Source organism: Mastigoproctus giganteus, chromosome 1, assembly GCF_048544385.1.
Source record: "Mastigoproctus giganteus isolate SK-2022 chromosome 1, ASM4854438v1, whole genome shotgun sequence".
Lineage (NCBI taxonomy): Eukaryota > Metazoa > Arthropoda > Arachnida > Uropygi > Thelyphonidae > Mastigoproctus > Mastigoproctus giganteus.
Window position 1 is genome coordinate 251,580,458 of NC_143575.1, and position 20,490 is coordinate 251,600,947.

At 34.7% G+C, this 20,490-nt stretch overlaps 1 protein-coding gene across 2 annotated transcripts in view; it reads left to right on the forward strand.

The window, feature by feature from the left end:
• Window positions 1-20,490, forward strand: part of LOC150091755 (endoplasmic reticulum disulfide reductase DNAJC10-like) — a 156,357-nt gene that overhangs the window by 106,883 nt on the left and 28,984 nt on the right. For both annotated transcript variants that reach the window (XM_090385579.1, XM_090385580.1), the window contains exons 12-14: window positions 1,150-1,266; window positions 16,746-16,847; window positions 19,648-19,803. In XM_090385579.1, coding sequence (XP_090241705.1) covers window positions 1,150-1,266; window positions 16,746-16,847; window positions 19,648-19,803 — 375 coding nt within the window. The remainder of the gene's footprint in view (window positions 1-1,149; window positions 1,267-16,745; window positions 16,848-19,647; window positions 19,804-20,490) is intronic.

The window sequence follows — 20,490 nt, forward strand, 5'->3', positions numbered from 1 at the left end:
CGAGTTTGACAAAGGCCAAATTTAATTCCATCTCTGTTAGTGATATTTCACATAAATTTGGACCTGGTGCCCATCAGAGGGGGTGCTGTTAAATTTCTATATAATTGGCTTTCGCAATTTAATCAATTATTATTTTATTATCCTTACATTTAGATGTTCTAAATTATTTTAGAGTTTTTGCTGCAATATTTTTACTCTTGTTACCCCTCTCTTCCCTCCCAGTTGGTTTATCGTTATGTTTAATTTTGGTTATTTTCACTCTTATCTTGCCATACTGCTGGCATTATTTTTATTTTTAATTCCTATTCTAATTTATTTCTATGGTTATATTTCAAGCATCATGTAGAGGAATATGCTTTTTGCTGCCTCTGATGTTTGCTGTACCTTTTTATTTTATTTTTATTATGTAAGATTCAGTTTTTCCGGCTATTTTAAACGTTATTCAAATATATGTATAATTATATATATATATATATATATAATGTTTGGGATTCATTTTATTTTATCTTGTTTTTATCTTTTTAATTTATTTTAAGGCAGCTTCTGCATAAATTTACTTTCTTTCATTGTTCTGCCATTTTAATATTAATATGTATATTAATATTAAAATGGCAGTGCTTGAGGTGGATAAATTGTACAAGATCTGTCTTTTGCCTTAGTGCTGTGTAATAATTGTTTATTGCAGGGTTTATAACAAACCGTCATAACAAATTTGATATGTAGTTCAGTTCATATAAGTCATTTACTGTATGGGTTATTTCCATTTAGAGTTAACTGCCAATTAAAACATTTAGTGCATCTTAGTAATTAGCTTTATTAATAAGTTTAATGTTATGACATCTCTATTATTTTTTGTTCACATGCACAACTTACCACAATCTGATATCTTATATTCTTACAATAGCCTGATATTACTGTTGTAAGAGAAAGTAGATATAATGAAAGTAGATGATGATTCCTTTAGGAATGATTGACCATATAACGATTGTTATTGTTTTGATGTAACCAAGAAACCAATGGAAGGTTCATAACCTATGATGATATACTAAGTATTTTAATTAACACTTAACTCTGAATACTTTAGTTTCTTTTTTGTGTTTATTGCTTCTGTTCAATACAAAAAAAGCCATTCATATTACTTTTTCTTAGTGGTGTCCCCCATGTATGCATTTACTGCCTGAATGGAGAAAAGCATCCAGAGCTATAGGTCATCTGGCTAATTTTGGTACTGTTGATTGCACAACACATTCTTCTCTTTGTACCAAAGTAAGTAATGTTTTTAATTTGATACTTTAAAAATACTCTGACTGTAGTGTGTAATTTAACTTCAGTTTAGATTTTACTTAGCATTCTATCACTGATCATTTTGATTTTGGTTTGATCCTTGCCCTTTGTTATAAATGTGTTGTTACATTATTTTGTTTACCTTAATTTTCTATCATAAAAGACTTGGTTCAGCTTTGGTTTCTTGTTTATAGATTCCCATTAAGGCTGTCGTAAATATTTTTGGAGATATTTCAGGCTTGTACTTAGCCATTGAATTTTTTTTTTTTTTTTTTTTTTTTTTTGCATTTTTTTAAAAATCCAATAAATTTATAGTATCAATTTTTATTTATTTGTTATTTTGTAAGAAGAAAATGTAATCAGTTTTTATAAGACTTTTTTTTTTATATTAATATATTCAGTTTATACATTAATTTATCTATTTAATGTGGTTTGTAGAATCAGAGTGCAAGAGAAATTTTTTATTTATCTGTGTGTAATGTTAGATTAAAAGATTAACTTGCAGACATTATCAAACTTTGTTTGAAAAGATAAGCTGTATATTTACATGAATAGTGAAAATTTGTCACACAAATTTAGTGGAGGAAAAAAAAAAAACAAAAAAAAAACCTGAAATTTCAGTATATTTATGGAAATTGAAATTTCTGTCATGAACATACTTTAATTAACTAACGTACAGGGTGTCTGATAAGTCATTCCTTATTTTTAAATTATTGTAACTTCTTTATACTACTACTTACTGACATCTGGATTAGTGCAATCACATTGTTTTTATGCACAATAAACTACTAAAGTAGATGAATTCACATCATTTTAATTATATCTCATATTGTGAATACCTTCACAATGAGTTGCCATGATATTGCACTACCTCAAATAAGTAGCACTCCACTGGTGGAGAAGACTATTGTTACTTAGCCTCGGCAGATATCCACCCAGACAGCACCATTTCGAGGTTTTTTGGCCTTTCATCAGTGGGTGAGCTCTAGCCATAAGGATGTCTTTTAGTCTAAACTACTACTTACTTATCCATTGTTGTACTGGCTTCTTGCTGGGTCAATAAGGAAACCAATCTTCTCCATTTAGCCCTATCTTCCCACCATTCCTCTCTTTCAAGCTCCTCCCAGCTATTACCTCTGCTCTCCACATCACTCTTCACCTTCTCTCACCATCTTCTTTGCCTTCCTCTTAGTTACTCTCTGTTTCCATTTCTAACATCCTTTTTTGGTAGCCGCTATCCTCCATTCTCTTTACACGTCCAAAACCATCTCAATCTGTTCCTCTCAGTCTTTTCTCGCAATGATTCGTATCCTACTTTTTCCCAAAAGGCTACATTTCTTATTCTCTCTCTCTTCTAGTCTTTCCACAAACACCTCTCAGAAACTTCACTTCAATTTCTTGCATTCTGCTAATATTCTTCTCCCATGATTCTGATTCATAGGCATTATTATTAGTGCATAATATGCTCTATAGAGTGCCAACCTGCACTTAACTTCTTTGCGTTTTTAATGAAATCAGTATTAAATGATTCAAAATTTCTTGAAGCTTTTGACACCACATTTTAAAATATCATGTTCCCCAGCATTTTTGATGCATTTCCTTTAAACTGGTATGTTTTCTACTACTGATAGTAAAAAGTTAATTGGAATGTCTGTGAGCACATTGATGATTGTTGTTGTTGTGGGCAGACCATTCATGTACACCGTGTCTGCCAATTCATCGCCCTGGAAATGATTATGCAGACATCATTTACAGAATGAAGAGTGCTCCATTCTGCATAAAATTTAAATTTTCATTGTTGTCCCACTGTCCCATTGATTAGCGGAGATGGGAGAAATCCCAGGTGCCGTCTGACACGAACATACCTTATGTCCCATTGATTAGTACTCTGTCCCAGAGTACTAATCAATGGACACTGCTCTTCGTGGACTAATGTTATTAGTGGTGTCCTTCAGGGTTCAGTATTGGGTCCATTGTTGTTTTCTGTATTTATAAATGATATTGATGATGGTATATCAGGCTTAATTGATGATGGTATATATCAGGCTTAATTGATGATGGTATATATCAGGCTTAATTGATGATGGTATATCACTAATGGCAGTACTCTGCTGCAACAAGATCTAGAAAAGTTGAGCAGATGGGCTGAGAGGTGGCAAATGAAGTTTAACATTGACAAATGTAAAGTACTACATATGGGAAGCAGTAATCCCAGAGTAACGTATCAACTCTGTGGTGCCACATTGTCAGTGGTAGAGAATGAAAAGGACCTGGGGGGTAATTGTGCAGGCAGATATGAAGTTTTCTGAGCTGTGCAGACAGTCTGCAAGAGTAGCTCATTGTGTCTTGTCAATGATATACAGGAATTTTTCTAGCATGGATAAGGAGGTGATTATCCCCTTTATAAGGCAATGGTCAGACCACACCTTGAGTACTGTATACAGGTCTGGAGGCCTCATTTTAAGAAGGATGTAGAGCTGTTGGAATGAGTACAGAGAAGGACAAGATTAGTGAATGGAGCAAAGGGTTGCTCTTATGAAGAAAAGCTTAAATTTTACAATTTACAGTGTGTCTGGAGACTAGGCACCTGCGAGTTGATCTGATTGAGGTGTATAAAGCCTTGAATGGTTTGAGCATGCTCAATGCTGATGGGATTCTTACTCTTTCTCAGAATAATCGCCTGAGAGGGCGTAAATTCAAATTGAGGAAAGACGGTTGTAGGATAGATGTGCGGAAGTTTGCCTTTAGCCAGCGGGTGGTTGATTGCTGGAACAAACTTCCATCTGTCGTTGTAGAAATTGATAGCTTAAATAGATTAAAGGCAGAACTTGACAAACATTTGGAGCGAGTGGATGGGTGAAATAATGGAGGTTTTTTTTTTTTTTTTTGGCTGATGCTATATAAGCTTGCTTTCTTGCATCATATGCCTTTGCTAATGTAAATGAAGCAGTTTTTAAGTGGATGAAGTTGATTTGAGACCAAAACATGTCAATATCAACATGTTGAGACCAAAACATTTTAATAAAAGAAAAGGCTATGGAGTATGCATCTTTTTTGGGGCACAAAACATTCCAAGCCAGTTCCGGTTGGCTGGACAAACTTAAGAGCATCATGGCTTACTCGAAAAAGTTATTTCTGATGAAAGTGGAGTTGCAATCGAAGAAGGCTATACCCATTGGAAAGAAACAGTTTTGAAAAAAATTATGGAGGACTTAGAGTCCAAAAACATATTCAACGTTGATGAAATGTCTATTTTTTAAATGTTTGCCAGACAAGACACTGACTTTTAAAAGTGATAAATGTTTAGGTGGTAAAAATAATGAGAGAATTACACTCTTGGTTGGAAATATGGATGGTAATGAAAAACTGAAGCTTTTGCTAATAGGCAAAAGTAAACAACCCCGATGTTTCAAAGGAGTAAAGTCATTAGAGTTGGATTACAACTACAACAAAAACCCTGAATGACAAGCGAAATTTTTGAGCAGTTGATTTTAAATTTTGATAGAAAGATGACAAAAGAAAACAGAAAAAAAGAGTTGATTGTTGACAACTGCCCTGCCCACTTTCACTTGGTAATTTCTAAACTTACAAGTGTGAAGTTTGTTTTCTTCATTCTGAATAATTCGTCTTAACTGCAGCTTTTAACTGTAGTCTTAATTGTAGCTGAATATCTGAGTGCATATCAGAGTTGGCGAAAGTGTGGAGTCAAGATGTGACGGAAATTATTAAGAATTGTTTTGCTAAAATGCTAATTAACAGAGATGAACTACTAGAAGATATTGAGTAATCTTGGGAAGAGTTCCAAGCGAGGTTTGATCAGTGGAGAAATTGTTCTTGACGAATTTTTAGGAGTTGATAATGAAGTCACAGTAACTGAATATCTGAGTGACTCCAACATTTTGGAGCGTATTTAAAGAACTAGTGACAATATCGACGATCAGTTGGAATATTAAACCTTCCAAACAAATGTTGACAGCATTTGAAACTTTGCATTGAGGCCTTCGGTGGGAAGAAAATGTAACAGAAAATATATCTGAGTGTTTGAAGTTTAAACAAATGCAAACATTTTTATGAATGGTATACAGTAGAATCCAGTGTACAACAAACAGTAACCAAATATTTTACGACATGATTCTTAAAAGTGTACTAATAAATTGTGGACATCATGTAAATAGTAATTTCTTAATATGTACATATTAATAAATTATAAAATATTAGAAAATTTATTCATTCCCACTTCTTTCCCATCTTTTACTATATTTCTGAATTTTTCAGTATTTTTTCTTTGTTGAAAAGGTCATATATATATGTAAATAACATACTTTCATACATATCAGGAAATTAAACTATATGTCTGTACACCTTGTTACGTGCATTCATATATGTACGTATACTATCCTCTAATGCAGCATTTCCCAAACTGGGGTCTGTAGACCAGTTCCAAGGGGGTCTGCAAAATGTTCAGAAGGTATCAAGTAATGTGTTTATTTTCTTAAAAAAATATACTGATAGAATTACAACAAATTTCATTATAGAACATTACTTATTTTCAGTACAATTAGTGTATATAATTGTATACATATTTCAAATTATTCGTTTTATGTATAGCAAATTGATGATAAATAAAGTTATTATATATCTGTATAAAAATAAAGTTGAGTTGTTTCACGCATAAAACTTTGAATTTTCTTTTTAGAAAACCCAATATTCGCGCGCGCACACACACACTTTTTTTTTTTTGAACATTACTTTTAAGCTGATGTTCTATATTTGTTAAATTTTCCATTGTGAACCTTATATATATATATATGTGTGTGTGTGTGTGTGTGTGTATATATATGTATTTAATCTATTAAGAATAATTGGGATAAATGTAAAAGTTACATCAGATCAGATTAATTCCATCAATAGTAGATTGAACATTATATCAGTCTGTAATCTAATTATTATAGTAAAAGTATAATATATACTATATAGGTACTGAATATAGGTACTGTTTATATACCTGTATATATGTTTATATATACATATACAGTGGGCCATAAGACCAAAATAACTAATAAAGACTAAGATAGCCTGTGTAGGTCTACATTGCCATACCCTGGAAATAAACATATAAGTAGTAATAATATATAATATAGAAAAAATAGTAATTATGTAGCCAATTATTGATCTATAGATAAAAGTTCCTTTCAATGTATCTATAGATCAATAATTGGCTACATAATCATTATTGTATTCTATATTATTCCTAAACAGGCTATCTTAGTCTTTATAAGTTATTTTAGCCTTATGGCCCGCTGTATTCTGTTATGTTTATACAGGGTGATTCACTACCAGTGCGACAAACTTGCAGGAAGTGTAGGGAGGCACAGAGACGAATCGGAATCACATAGCATTGCAGGGTCCGAAATGCCTTCGTCATGTGGTAGAGGATGTTGAACGGGAGGTCGCCGTGAACAGCGATCCCGCTGGAAGTCAGCATTTGTGAACCGTTTCTGTTGAAGAAACCATGTAGCAAAAGTCCTCTGGAGTGGATAATCCTCAGGCTCCAATGATAGGACGCGTTGCAGATGGTATGAACTCATTTGGTTTGTTGACAGTATCCTCCATACAGTGGATTGGGAAATACCCAATCGTTGGCCTATCGCTCGAGTACTCGTACTGCCTTCTGCAAGACGTAGGACATTCTCCTCATTGTCTGGCGTCCTCGTCATTCGCTCTCGATTCATGGTACCTCTCGTGAAACAACCAGTCTCATGTAACCTTCTGTGCACACGTGCAAAAATCGTATGATGAGGAGCACGCCTGTGCGGGAAACGTTCCTGGTACAAGCACAGAGTGGCACGCCCGTTACAGTCCGCAGCTCCATACGCGAAGTGCATGTCGGCCAGTTCAACGTTTGAATACTCGTCCATCCTACTGCCTCGGGAACCGGTTCGCAAATGCTGACTTCCAGTGGGATCGCTGTTCACGCGACCTCCCGTTCAACGTCCTCTACCGCATGACGAAGGCATTTCGGACCCTGCAATGCTATGTGATTCCGATTCATCTTTGTGCCCCCTACACCTCCTGCAAGTTTGTCGCACTGGTAGTGAATCACCCTGTGTACGTATTCAGTACCTATATAGAAATATTATATTATACTTTTAATATAATAACTGTGTGGAGGGGGGTGTGTGTGCGTGCGTGCATGTGCACTTTGTAGAAGAATAAGTGAAATTTATCTCAATATGATACGTAGAACACTTCCGTATGATACTCTCCAGAAATTAAAATGATTCCAGTAAAAAATCAATGAAAACAATTCAAAGATTAATTGAAAATTCAAAACAATTAAATTAATTAAAAAGTTTAATGTAAATTTTGAAAAACTATTTTCCTTCCTTCCTGAAGCTGACAGAGCATGTGAGTTTGAATCTTAAATAGAAAGATTATTTGTTTTCGTACATATGTAATGCACAAAAACAAATTTACGTTAAACTTTTTAATTAATTTTTAATTGGGTTTTGAATTTTTAATTAATATTTGAATTGTGTTCAATTGATTTTTTACTGGAATCATTTTGTGTTAATCTTTTATTCATTTTAATTTCTGGAGAGTATCATACAGAAGTGTTCTACGTACCATATTGAGGTAAATTTCTTTTATTCTTCTACAAATATTAATATTAACATAGAATGTATTGAGTCTCATAGCTCTATTATATACTATCAAAAACACACACACACACACACATACATATGCATATATATATATGTAGGGGTCTGCAAACATGGTTTGTTTTTTGAAGGGGGTCCATAAATCTCAGTAGCTTGGGAACCTCTGCTCTGAAGAATATCTAGACACCTATTTTCATAGTTCCTTGAACCTTTCTAATAAATAAGTGATTCAGACCAGTATATAAGGAAGGAGTACGAGCCATACAAGTTAGTTGTTCTCATCGTGTATATAGAGCTGAATCAACTGATTTAAAGAGGGCTGTTATTGTTGGATGTCACGTTGCTGGCTTGTCAGTTCATGCAGTTGCTAACAGCCTATACCATCCAAAGTTGACCATCACTGATGTTATCATGAAATGGAAGTGTGATGGGCGCTTCCACCAACCAGCAACACACAGGAAGACAGTAGAAGTAGATGTACCTGCAAAACATCAACCAGAAGTTGAAGATCTGTACAAACATTCTATGTATGGAGCTCCATGGTCTTGGCATTCATGGGAGTGACATAAGCCAGACACCACCAACTGCAGTCAGCAGTCATTGCCTTTCATGATGCAAAGAATGCTATAATTGGTCGATAGAACAGTGGGAATCAGTTCTGTGAAGTAACAAGTTTTGTTAGGATGCTGTGGTTGAACATGTAAGAACAGCTTTTGTCCTTAGTCACAAGAAATATTCACATCATGGGCATTGTGCTCAACTTGCCTCATTCTTTGGCGTTGAGGAATTATTAAAAAGCACCTGCAACTCAAACTTTACTGACTACAAGACATAAAAGCCGCACCTCCGTAGCCAGGTGGGAAGGAGCAGCAGTGTGTAGCACACGCTTCTTGATTAGACTGAGTTTCAAGCCGGTCACCACCAAATACGGAGGATGTGGAAAGGTCAGGGAATGACCACCGCATATCCCGGAGCAATATGGCCTTAGTTGCTAATGCTCCTAAAAAAACCAAATAAACAAACAAACAAACAAGACATAAAAGGAAATAACACCATAAGAAATCAAGAGTGCTGCACAGAAATGTTGGCTCAAATTGAAAAGTGAGGATTTGATGAACCTGAGTTTTGGTAAAGAGTACAATTTCGATTTAAGTGGCAAAGTGAGCAAGTGGAATGTGGGAAACTGAAAATGTTCATAAATTTAGTGAGCATGCATGAGATAGTCCCAAATTAAAATGTTTTTGTGTTCTTACCTCTAAAGAATTTTGTGCCCTTTTTTCCTTATAAAACAGTCTTTGGCTCATGTACCTTGATATGTTGGAAACATTTATTTTTCAGTGGTTAATCCAAAATGATCCTGAAAGAAAACCCATTTTTTAACTTCATTTGGCATGATTGATTTCTTAGATGTCAAATTTTTCCTGGTTGGTGTGTTGAATAGAGTGTTCTAGCTGCCTTGGCCTCCTTAGTGCCTATGGATTTTTTGCTTTGGTTGGGGGGGGAGAGGGTTCTGTAAAGATAGAGGGTGCCTCTGTAGCCAGGTGGGAAGGAGCAGCAGTGCGTAGCACGTGCTTCTTGATTAGACCAGGATTCGAGCCCGTCACCACCAAATACGGAGGATGCGGAAAGGTCAGGGAATGACCACCGCATATTCCCGGAGCAATATGGCCTTAGTTGCTAATGCTCCTAAAAAAAACCAAATAACAATGTAAAGATAGTTTACATGCTACCTTGAGTGACTTACTTTAATCAGTAGCAAATCAGAATCGTAGCAGTAATGGAAAGAATGACACCTGCAATGCTAAAGAGTGGGAAAATTAACTGGTGGCAGCCATATTTAGATACTGTGAAAAGATGTTGAATATTACAGCATGAATCCTGTACTGCTTTCATTTTTATAAGTCCTGAAAAAATAAATCTTGAAAATACATGTTTGTTTTAAAGTTGGAAGGCAGGAATAAATTATTAGATAAAAAGCCGAATCATTAGGTATATGTACCTTGAGTCAAAAATAATATTCTATTCAGTGTATTCTTTTTATAATGATATTTCATCTGTTTTTGTAATAAATTGCATACTAATTTTATAATTTTGTTCTTTGGGACAGAGGCACTTTGTTTTTTTTTTTTTTACCAAGGTACATATACCTAACTATCTAGCTTTTTTGGCCAAAATAATTTATTCTTGCCTTCCATTCAATGCCTTCTATTGCCCTCCACCAGAAGGATTTTTGAAAAATTATGTGCAATCTAGATGCCAAGAAAACTCCAGGCCCTAATGGCATTTTTCCACTTTATCTCAAAACCTATGCTCCTGAACTGTTCTGTGTCACATTTTCACATTTTCTTATTCCACTGGTGCTTGAAAATATACCTATATCCAGTCGGTTCCCAAAACAGTGACAAATCTCTCCTTCCAAATTTCCTTGTGCTTACCCTACTTTTTCCCAAAATAATGGAAAAATCCATCAACTGCCAAGTCTTAAACTATCTCAAAACCTTTAATCTGATCAATGATTGCCAATATGGATTCCATCAGTGTTAATCCACTGGCGGTAACCTGTTGAAATAAATGTGTCTGTGCTAAAGGCATGTCACGTTGTAGAGGTAAAGTGTATTTGCTGTCTAATGGCACCAGGAGTTTCCCCATCTCTGCTATTCTAGAGATAGTGGAACTTCATGTTGTATAGATAGTGTAATTGTCCAAAATATTAAGGTATGTGTCAGCATTCATGATTCCTCGCACAGGTATGAGGATTAGCACCATGCCACAACCACACCTCCTTTGAATTTCATTGTTGGCACAATGCAGCAGCAGATGTTCTGCAGGCATCCTACACACCTGTCCATCTTATCCCTATTGTGATTTGTTGGGTGGATGTGAAAGTCTGTGTATGAAGTGATGAATCTCACAAGAGCAAGATTTGTCACTTCATAGAACTCATTTCCACTGTCCTATGGCCAATTACAGCATTTATTGCACCATGCAACGTGAGACCTCTGTGGTTAGCGATTTGTTAGGTGTGATGAGTTAAGTACCAAAGAAACTAAGGCTATGAGGTGTAAATATATTGTGTCTGTAATTTTGTGTATTTTTCAGTAAGTTTGCTATTTTTTGGTTGAAAAACCTGAGTTTGCAGTATAAGAACCTGTATAATCCTCAGCTGAGACTGACTTAGACATTTTGTGAAAGAAGCTCATAAAAATTCCTCATGTGAATGACAGAATTTGAATTCAGACATTTTTCACTCAGTACAAGAGGACAGCAATTTTAACATTGAGTTAAAAGGATACAAATAAAGAACTTTTAACATTTGTTTATACAATGTAACTTCCTGTCAATGCTATTACCAGCCCTAGAAACTGTAGGTATTTTGGCTAAGAAAATGGCTGGTGCACAACCATTTTCTTAGCATGGATGCCACCCATGGTGCCACCCTGAGATTGGGGACGATGAGTTTCCGTACAATATGTATAATGTATTTAGGAAGGATAAGGAAGATAGAAGGGGTGGTGAGGTCATGCTTCTTATCAAAAGCAGCCTGAGCGCGATGAAAGCTTTCCTGGATTCAGATGTTTCGCATGCTAGTATAGAATATGTATGGTGTGAGATAGTTGGAAGCAAAGGTATAATGAGAGTGGGAGTAATCGACAGGCCAGGTGATTGTGAACATTATGATGAGAGCCTTTACATGCAAATGGAATGGGCAGGTAAGCATTAATGTCTTATAATGGATGATTTTAATTTGCCTCTAATTGATTGGAGCAAATGGGAAGGAAACTTGACATGGGGAACAAAATTTTAAAATCAACTAGATGATTGTTATTTGTATCAACATGTCAAGGAAAGTACTAGGGGAAAGAGTATTCTAGATCTGATCATCAACCAGATGGCATAATAGGGCTGACAGTACAGGAACCAGTAGCAGGAAGGGATCACAGTTCTACAGTGGATGATGAAGAGAGAGAGAGAGATAGATAGTAGTATTTAAAGGCAAAGGAATGGGTTATAATATCAGAAAAGGAAATTACAATACCTTGAGGTGCTACATGTCCTCTATTAAATGGTGGATATCGCACAGAGAGCAAATACAATTGAATTATGGTATACCTTTAAAACATCAATCACAGAAGCCTTGAATGCTTATATATACCATTAAAAAAAATCCTCCAAGAGGAAGATTCCAAGTTGGATGAATAAGGAAGTTGCCAAATTACTTGAGCAGAAAAAGACAGCATGGAAAAGTTACAGAGCAATAAAAAGTACTGATTATAACAGCTGCAAATTGATCTGTAATAGTACCACAGAAAAGGTTAGGCTGGCAAAGGCAGATTATGAGAAATTGCTGGCAAAGAGAGCAAAGTGTGGGGCTAAGGAATTATTCACATATATAAATGCAAAGAAGAGGATAACCCAGCTCCGACCCTTAAGTAATGGACATGGGATAGTATTAGATAGCCCAGCTGAAGTTGCAGATGAATTCAACAGTTACTTTGCATTGATATTTACAGAAGAAAAGCCCTTTGTGTCAATGAGAAATTATGGGAGTGAAGTTGAAAAAAATTTAATTAGTGATGTTGAAATTTCACGTTTATTTAATGAAAAAACTTTCAAGCCTACAGGCTAGTAAGGCTCCTGGGGTTGATGGCATATAGCCTATAATCTAAAGGGAAGCGGCAAAAGAGTGCATTGAAACATTAAGGCAAATTATGAGAGCATCACTGGACTCGGGAGAGATTCCGTCGGATTGGAAAAGTGCCAATGTATCTCCAATACATAAGGGCGGTTCTAAGAGTGAAGTGGGAAATTACCGGCTGGTTAGTCTAACTTCAGTAGTAGCAAAAATCATATGGTCAAGTCTATGATCAAGGATGGAATTCAGGATCACTTGGATAGAATTGGAATTCTGAAGGATACTCAGAATGGTTTTGTAAAGGGAAAATCATGTTTTACTAATCTGATTAGCTATTTTGACAGGGTCACTCAAGATCTAGACTTTGGGAATAATTTTGACATTGTATTTGGATTTCAGCAAAGCATTTGACTCTGTCCCACATGATTTTCACAGGGAAAATCCTTAGATGGATAGCTGGATGGCTTCTGGGCAGGAGGAAGAGGGTTGGAATGAATGGTTATTCCTCAGATTGGGTTGATGTAAAAAGTGGGGTTCCCCAAGGATCAGTATTAGGATCGCTGTTGTTCTTGATTTTCATAAATGACATTGATAAAAGGATAGAAGGCGTGATATCTAAATTTGCAGATGATGTCAAGATTGGTAGAGTAGTTAATGATCACCGCCAAGCAGAGCTTCTTCAATATGACCTAGATAGACTTCAGAGATGGTCAGAAAAATGGCAGCTATGCTTTAATCAAGCAAAGTGTAAGGGGAACAGTAACCCCAAAAATAACTTATACCCTTGGAGTTGAAGTAAAGCCGGTAGTGGAGGAAAGGGACTTGAGTGTTACGATATGGTTAGCCAAGTTCTCCGAGCTTTGTAAAGAGGTTTCAAGGAAGGCTCATGGTCTCCTATCGATGATTTATCGAACAATTGCTAGTGGAGATAAGGACTTCATAATCCCATTATATAAGGCCTATTGTTAGACCACACTTGGAATGCTGTGTTCAAGTATGAAGACCGCACCTAAAGAAAGACATTGTGCTTCTTGAAAGGGTCCAAAGACGGGTAACTCGCCTGGTGAGATTGGCAAAAGGGCATCCATATGAGCAGACTTCGAATTTGTGGGTTGCAGAGCTTGAAAACTAGGGACTTTAGAGGAGACTTGATTGAGGTGTTTAAGGCTCTGAGAGGCATTAGTAAAATGAATGAGGACGAAATTTTCATGATTATAAATGATTCTAGAACTAGGGGCCAGAATAGTTGAGGCGGAAAATGTTTAGACTGGATTGGAGGAAGTTTTTAGCCAGAGAGTTATAAATTACTGGAATAAGTTACCTACGTGGGTGGTAGAGGCTGACAGTTTGGGGAAATTTAAAGGTCAGCTGGATAATTATCTATGGAAGGAGGGAAATGCATAGGTTGTCTGTTTCCTTTTCTCTTATTAATTATGTATTTTTTAAAATTTTCTTCTTTTTATTGTTATTTAATTATTTATTTTTATTTTATTTTTATTATTTATTTATTTTTTTTTTACCTGGTGCAGCACAAGTCATAGGCTTCCTTGCATCATGTGGCCACTGCTAATACTAATACTAACAAAGAGGCATCTTCAGGAGAAAAAAATAACACTTTCAGTGGTAGTATCATTTAGACTTTGCCCCTCTGTTGCAATAAAGACTCCACAAGTAGTTTCTGTATTGGTACAGCATCACCTCCACTCTATCACGTGTAACCTTTGGGCTCAAATTTCTTCAAAAAATTGCTTTACTAGAACATAGAAATTACAAAGATGTCTATTTCCATAGCACAACTTAAGCATTGCATCCCTGAATTTAATGATGCTTTGCCTCGCTACACTATTTCTGTCAGAATCTTTATGGATAAATGATTGCTCTGCTCTTTACGAATGTTAATTAATGGCCATCCTACACCTATGGCACAGATTAAACTTTGCAGTTATGCAGATGTAATGAAAAATAACTTAAGTGCATAATATTGATTATAAATATAGAAATATTTAATATTTTCAAAATTTTTTTAACCAGTAAGGTCTCAAACTCTGAAAGTTATTTTATACTCTCCCTGTACTTTGAAGAAAATATTGTTTAAAGATATGTATACATTTCAGATATTTTATAAAAATCATTCTGGGAACTTTTAAACATACTGTGTATAAATGTGTGATAACACATATTGCAGACTTTCAGTATAAATAAAAATATGGGAATCAGAGTTTAGAGTATTTAACATAATTGATCTTTGCAGTTTACTTCTTTTTTCTTTTGTAATCACTATCCTACCATACTATTGGAAAAGGTCTGGATTTGAATTCTGTCAAAATACGAGTAATTTTTATGGCCTTGTTTTACGATGTCGCCAAGTTAGTAGGCCTGAGCCACTCCCCCTCTTCCCCAGAAACTTTTTTTTTTTTAATCAATATGAATACATGTAGTTTACAGACCCAATACACTGCTATCTCATAGCCTTAGTTGCTTTGGCATAAAAACACTATTAATAACAACTAAGTATGAAAGAATGGCAGAAATGAGCTTGAAAAGATATTGAAGACTGCAGTATCTTTCAATATCTTTGTCTTCAATTTTCAGTATTCAATATCTTTTAAGCTCACATACCAAAATGAGCTTGAAAGATATTGAAGATTGCAGTAAGGCAGAAGAATAGTAAACAATTATATGGAAACCAAATAATAATAGACTCAAAGATGATACAAAGGTAGACCAGCATAAACAAAGACAAATCATTATGATGACATGAAATGAAGTCTAGTAATAGTTCAATAATGAATGGTTAAAATTTTACAATTGCAGATACCAGACTAATATTTTATCCTCTTTGATCTACCTTTACATTTTAGCCCTTGTATGTTTTTAACCAATCCACTGATAAAAATGAGGACATGCTCATAGAAATCATCTCCTATTAAAGTAAATTGTTAGTATAATTAAGTCCAGAGTAACGAAATATTTAGCATAAAGAAATTGCATCCTGTTCCCTGCCAGTGTGCTATGCATCTTTATGTAAAAATGTTTCATTGTGATGAAAATATCAGTTTAGTGCAAAATATAACCATTATAGTGAAATTTATAAAAAAAAAGTCCTTAAGCAATACGACATGTGCTTTCTGATTTTTGTTCATTAGCATCTGGCAGTACTACAGTGATTTACTAACTGAGCAGTTAATTGCCTGTTCAAGATTAGGAGCTTTTGATCTACCTTCCTGAAGTCCTACTTAAGTGGTTTTGGAAGTGGCAATGGTTGTTTACATAGAATGGAATGTTGAAATTGTTTGTTTGCAACTTTACATGGGTTGGTTGTTGTTCATGGATTTGTGTGAAGAAGTATAATTGTTTACATGTATCATCTTGTGACAGTTGCACTTGTTATGGTTTTACAAATTTAAAAATGGAAGAGACTAGTTTCATGTTTATAATGATTTTTTTTTTTTTTTTTTTTTCGAAGCAGAATTAATAAAAGTTTTGTTTCATTGAAAAAAAAAAAAAAACAGGTGTAGAAAACATTTTATTTTTCATTAAAAAAATATAAAATTTCATTTAATTAAGTGTTTTGTTAATGTAATTTTGTAACATGTAGCTTATTGTTTTAACAATTTTTTTACTATGTTTCAGTTTCATTATAATGCATAATATTTTGTTTGCCCATACCAATTGCACTATATATTAGTAATATGGAAGAGTCCTCATTTTTGTATATTTGTTTCATATCAGATGTCATTTGCTTCCTAAAAATTTTATTAAAGCACGAGTATTTTTAAATGGTTTTTTTTTTTTTTTCCTCTCTCTCTCAATTACTTTACTTTTGAACTCCAGTGTTTATATCACACCTTAAGGTAGTAAGATTCTGAGTACTTTAGTCACAATTGCCTTATCCTGTTCTATACAAAAGATGAGATTGCTAAAATGAAAAACATTTTCAGTGTTACATTTTTTTCTATTAAAGTTTTTTTTTTTTTTTTTCCTCTTCTCCAACTACTGCATATTTCTACTGAGACTTACTTCTGCATGTTTTTTGAAATTCAAGGAAATAATTTCAGTTAAATAAGTCATTATTGATTACAGCCTAGTGTTGGAATGGGTTAATTCTTTTATTTCTGTTTTTTTTTTTTTTTTTTTTTCCTTTTTTTTTTTTTATTGTTTTGCAGTATAATATACGATCATATCCTACTGCTATCTTCTATAATCAGAGTATTCCACACCAGTTCTTTGGAGCTCATTCCATGCAACACCTTGTGGATTTTGTGAAGGTAAGTTGTTTTATTCATTTTATTTAGTATTTGGCAACATGATGAATGAAGCAAGCAAGCTTTATACAGCATAAAAAACTTTTGACCTGCCTCATTTTTACTCTTCTAATAATTTGTCTAATCCTTTAAATTTCTTCCAACTATCCTTCCACCACAATGTTAGGTTCCACCAAAACACTATTTCTCAATGATAAAGTACAATGCAAAATTATATAAAAGAAATATACAATATGTAATTGACAACAAAGAAATAAGGTTAGAAAAGTTATGTAAAACAGACTATTAAAATATAAAATAAACTTAATTACAGTAAAAATATATTGCATAAAGTGAAATGAAGCAAAATTCACTATAAAAATACATCTGTGATTTCTGGGAGATACAATACATATGTCTGTGGTTTGTGAGAAAATAATGTAAGAACAGTGTTACAGAAGAAAAAATGCCTGCTTTATTCCATGGCCTGTGTAGTTATTTTAGACTAGTTTGAATGGCAGCCATATTTACTTCATCAGTTCTAATGAGGTAATGTAGCTCAATTCAATTGCACCATATATTTACTTTGTCTAATCTGATTGACCGTATTATTAACTTTATTAATTCATATAATATGCATTTTTAGAGAAGATTAAGTTTGTGATAGTTTTAATCTTATCTTTTATATTCATCTTAATGTAGGGTTTAAGTCCATTTGCAATATAAAGTAAGATTGCTTGTGTGAAGCTTGAAATTAGCATTAGCGTTAGCAAGGGCACATGATGCAAAAAAGAAAGCTTATATAGCATCAGTCAAAAAAAAAAAAACAAAAAACACCCCCTTCTCATTTCACTCATCCACCCACTCCAAATGTTTGTCCAGTTCTCCTTTGAATCTGTTTAAGCTATCAACTTCTACAACAACAGATGGAAGTTTGTTCCAGCAGTCAACCACCCGCTGGCTAAAGGCAAACTTCTGCACATCTATCTAACAATTGTGTTTCCTCAATTTGAATTTAAGCCATTTCAGGCAATTGTTCTGAGCAAGAGGAAGAATCCCATCAGTATTGAGCATGCTCAAACCATTCAAGGCTTTATACACCTCAATCAGATCACCTCGCAGGTGCCTAGTCTCCAGACACACTGTAATTTGCAAAATTTAAGCTTTTCTTCGTAAGAGCAACCCTTTGCTCCACTCACTAATCTTGTTGCCCTTCTCTGTACTCGTTCCAACAGCTCTACATCCTTTTTAAAATGAGACCTCCAGAACTGTATACAGTACTATTGCCTTATACAAGGGGATAATCACCTCCTTATCCCTGCTAGAAAAATTTCTATATATCATTGACAAGACACCATGAGCTACTCTTGCAGACCATCTGCACTGCTCAGAAAACTTCATATCTGCCTGCACAATTCCCCCCAGGTCCTTTTCACTCTCTACCTCTGTCAGTGTAGTACCACACAGTTGATACATTACTCTGGGGTTACTGCTTCCCATATGGAGTACTTTACATTTGTCAATGTTAAACTTCAGCTGCCAACTCTTAACCCATCTACTCAACTTTTCTAGATCCTGTTGCAGCAGCGTACTGTCATTAATAACCCTGCCGACCTTCGTATCATCTGCAAACTTGGACATTAAGCCTGATATTATAACATTAATAAATACAGAAAACAACGATGGACCCAACACTGAACCCTGGGGGACTCCACTAATAACATTAGTCCACGAAGAGCAGTGTCCATTGATTACCACTCTGTCTTCTCCCACTCAACCATCCCTTTATCCATAGCAGCAATTTGCCTCCAGTGCCACACTGCTCTAATTTGTGCAGCAGTATTCTATGTGCAATAGTATCAAAAGCCTTTCTAAGATCCAAATATATGATATCAAAATTATTCTTTTTATCCAGTTTCTTTGTGACTACATCATAGTATCCAATCAAATTGGTCAGACAAGACTTTCCCTTAACAAACCCATGCTGTGTCGAAGCTATAACTGAAGTCTTGTCTAGATGATCCTGCAATGCTTCTTTAACCATTGCCTCCATTAATTTCCCTTGAATACCAAATTCAGTACCAAAGGCTTTGATATTTTAGCTTTGTCACAGTGAGTTGCTGCCCTGTTGTTGATGAGTAAATAAATGAGAAATAGGGTCTCAGGAAGAAGTGGGGTTCACACCCATTAGTTATTCTGGGTTTTTTTAACCCACACAATATGCAAATCAGTCCGTGAACACTAATGTACAGACATAATACACAGTAGCACAGTTATGTAGTCCAAGTTGATCAATGATGTACCTGAAACCCAAAAAGTATAATTGCATATTTATATGTAATGCAATGCCACCACTCAGATGGCTCTTTTACAATTAGTCTCATCCCATCAGTGAGTGGTCTAGCATCTTATCAGCACAACAGTTGTCACTGTGTCATTGAAGCTATTGCCACCACTCAGGCAGCAACTTCAGTGGTTATTGCCAGTGTTTTACAAATTAATAACAATTATACTTGTGTGTGCAGCATCCTGGTATTGCAACCCAGGAGATCAAAGCCTACTTTTAAAGCCTAGATGTTTATTTTTACAGACAATCTTATTTCATTGCAAACAACACAACCTTATATTCACTTGAAGGCAAATGTTTAGTAGGGAGCATCTGTTTATTAGCTTGTTTTTTCACAGTTGTCTCTCGTATATTGAAAAATTCTAGTTATATATGTTGAGTGCTTTTTTATTACAATATATTAATATACTTGTATTAAATTTTCATAGATCTTCATTATGGGAAAAAACTGACTTGTATTAATTTTATTTATTGTAGGATACTTTATCACCTCCTGTTGTATCCTTAAATCCATCTCTCTTTTCTAATCTTGTTGAGAAGAAGTCTACTGATGATATTTGGGTTATAGACTTTTATGCACCATGGTGTGGGCCATGTCAGCAACTTTCCCCTGAATGGAGAAAATTAGCTAAGGTAAATTTAGTCTAAGATATTTTAATAATTTGTAAGTGGAATTATTAAATGTAATAACTTATTCTTAAAACTTCATTACTCCTATTGTTCTTTCAAAGTAATCACGATATTTAGTGCTGCAATATAATTTTAGTGTGATTATAGAATGTAGCAGATAAAATTGAGGTTACAGCTATGATTTTTGGAGGCTCTTGTTTTGATCAGAATAACTGTTACACATGTTCACAGTGTTATAATATTGTCATGGTACAAAGTTATGATGGTCAGTGTTAATAATCAGCACTAGTTTAATTACAAGAATAACAATGGTTATTGCCTACCAATGGCAAAAATTGCTTTTAAAAAATTATCACAGTTAATGAATAGTGTCCATTAAGTAGAGTAAATATATATATAGATAGCCTGGATGCACAGATTTTTCAAGATATTTACAAAGGTCCTGGGAGAGTGGGGCCGTGTGTCTCCTCTCAGCTCAGATTACTTTTCAGACAGTTTTTAAATTCTGTACAGTGGGACCAACTGATGATGTTACCAACAGAAAATTCTAAGTGGGAAGCATTCAAGGAATTAATAGTGGAAGCTACTAAACGTTTCATACCTATTAAGAAATATTGTTCAAGATTTAGGCCTAAATGGTTGTCAAATGAACTAATGAGACTCGTGACAGAGAAGAAAAATGCATGGGAT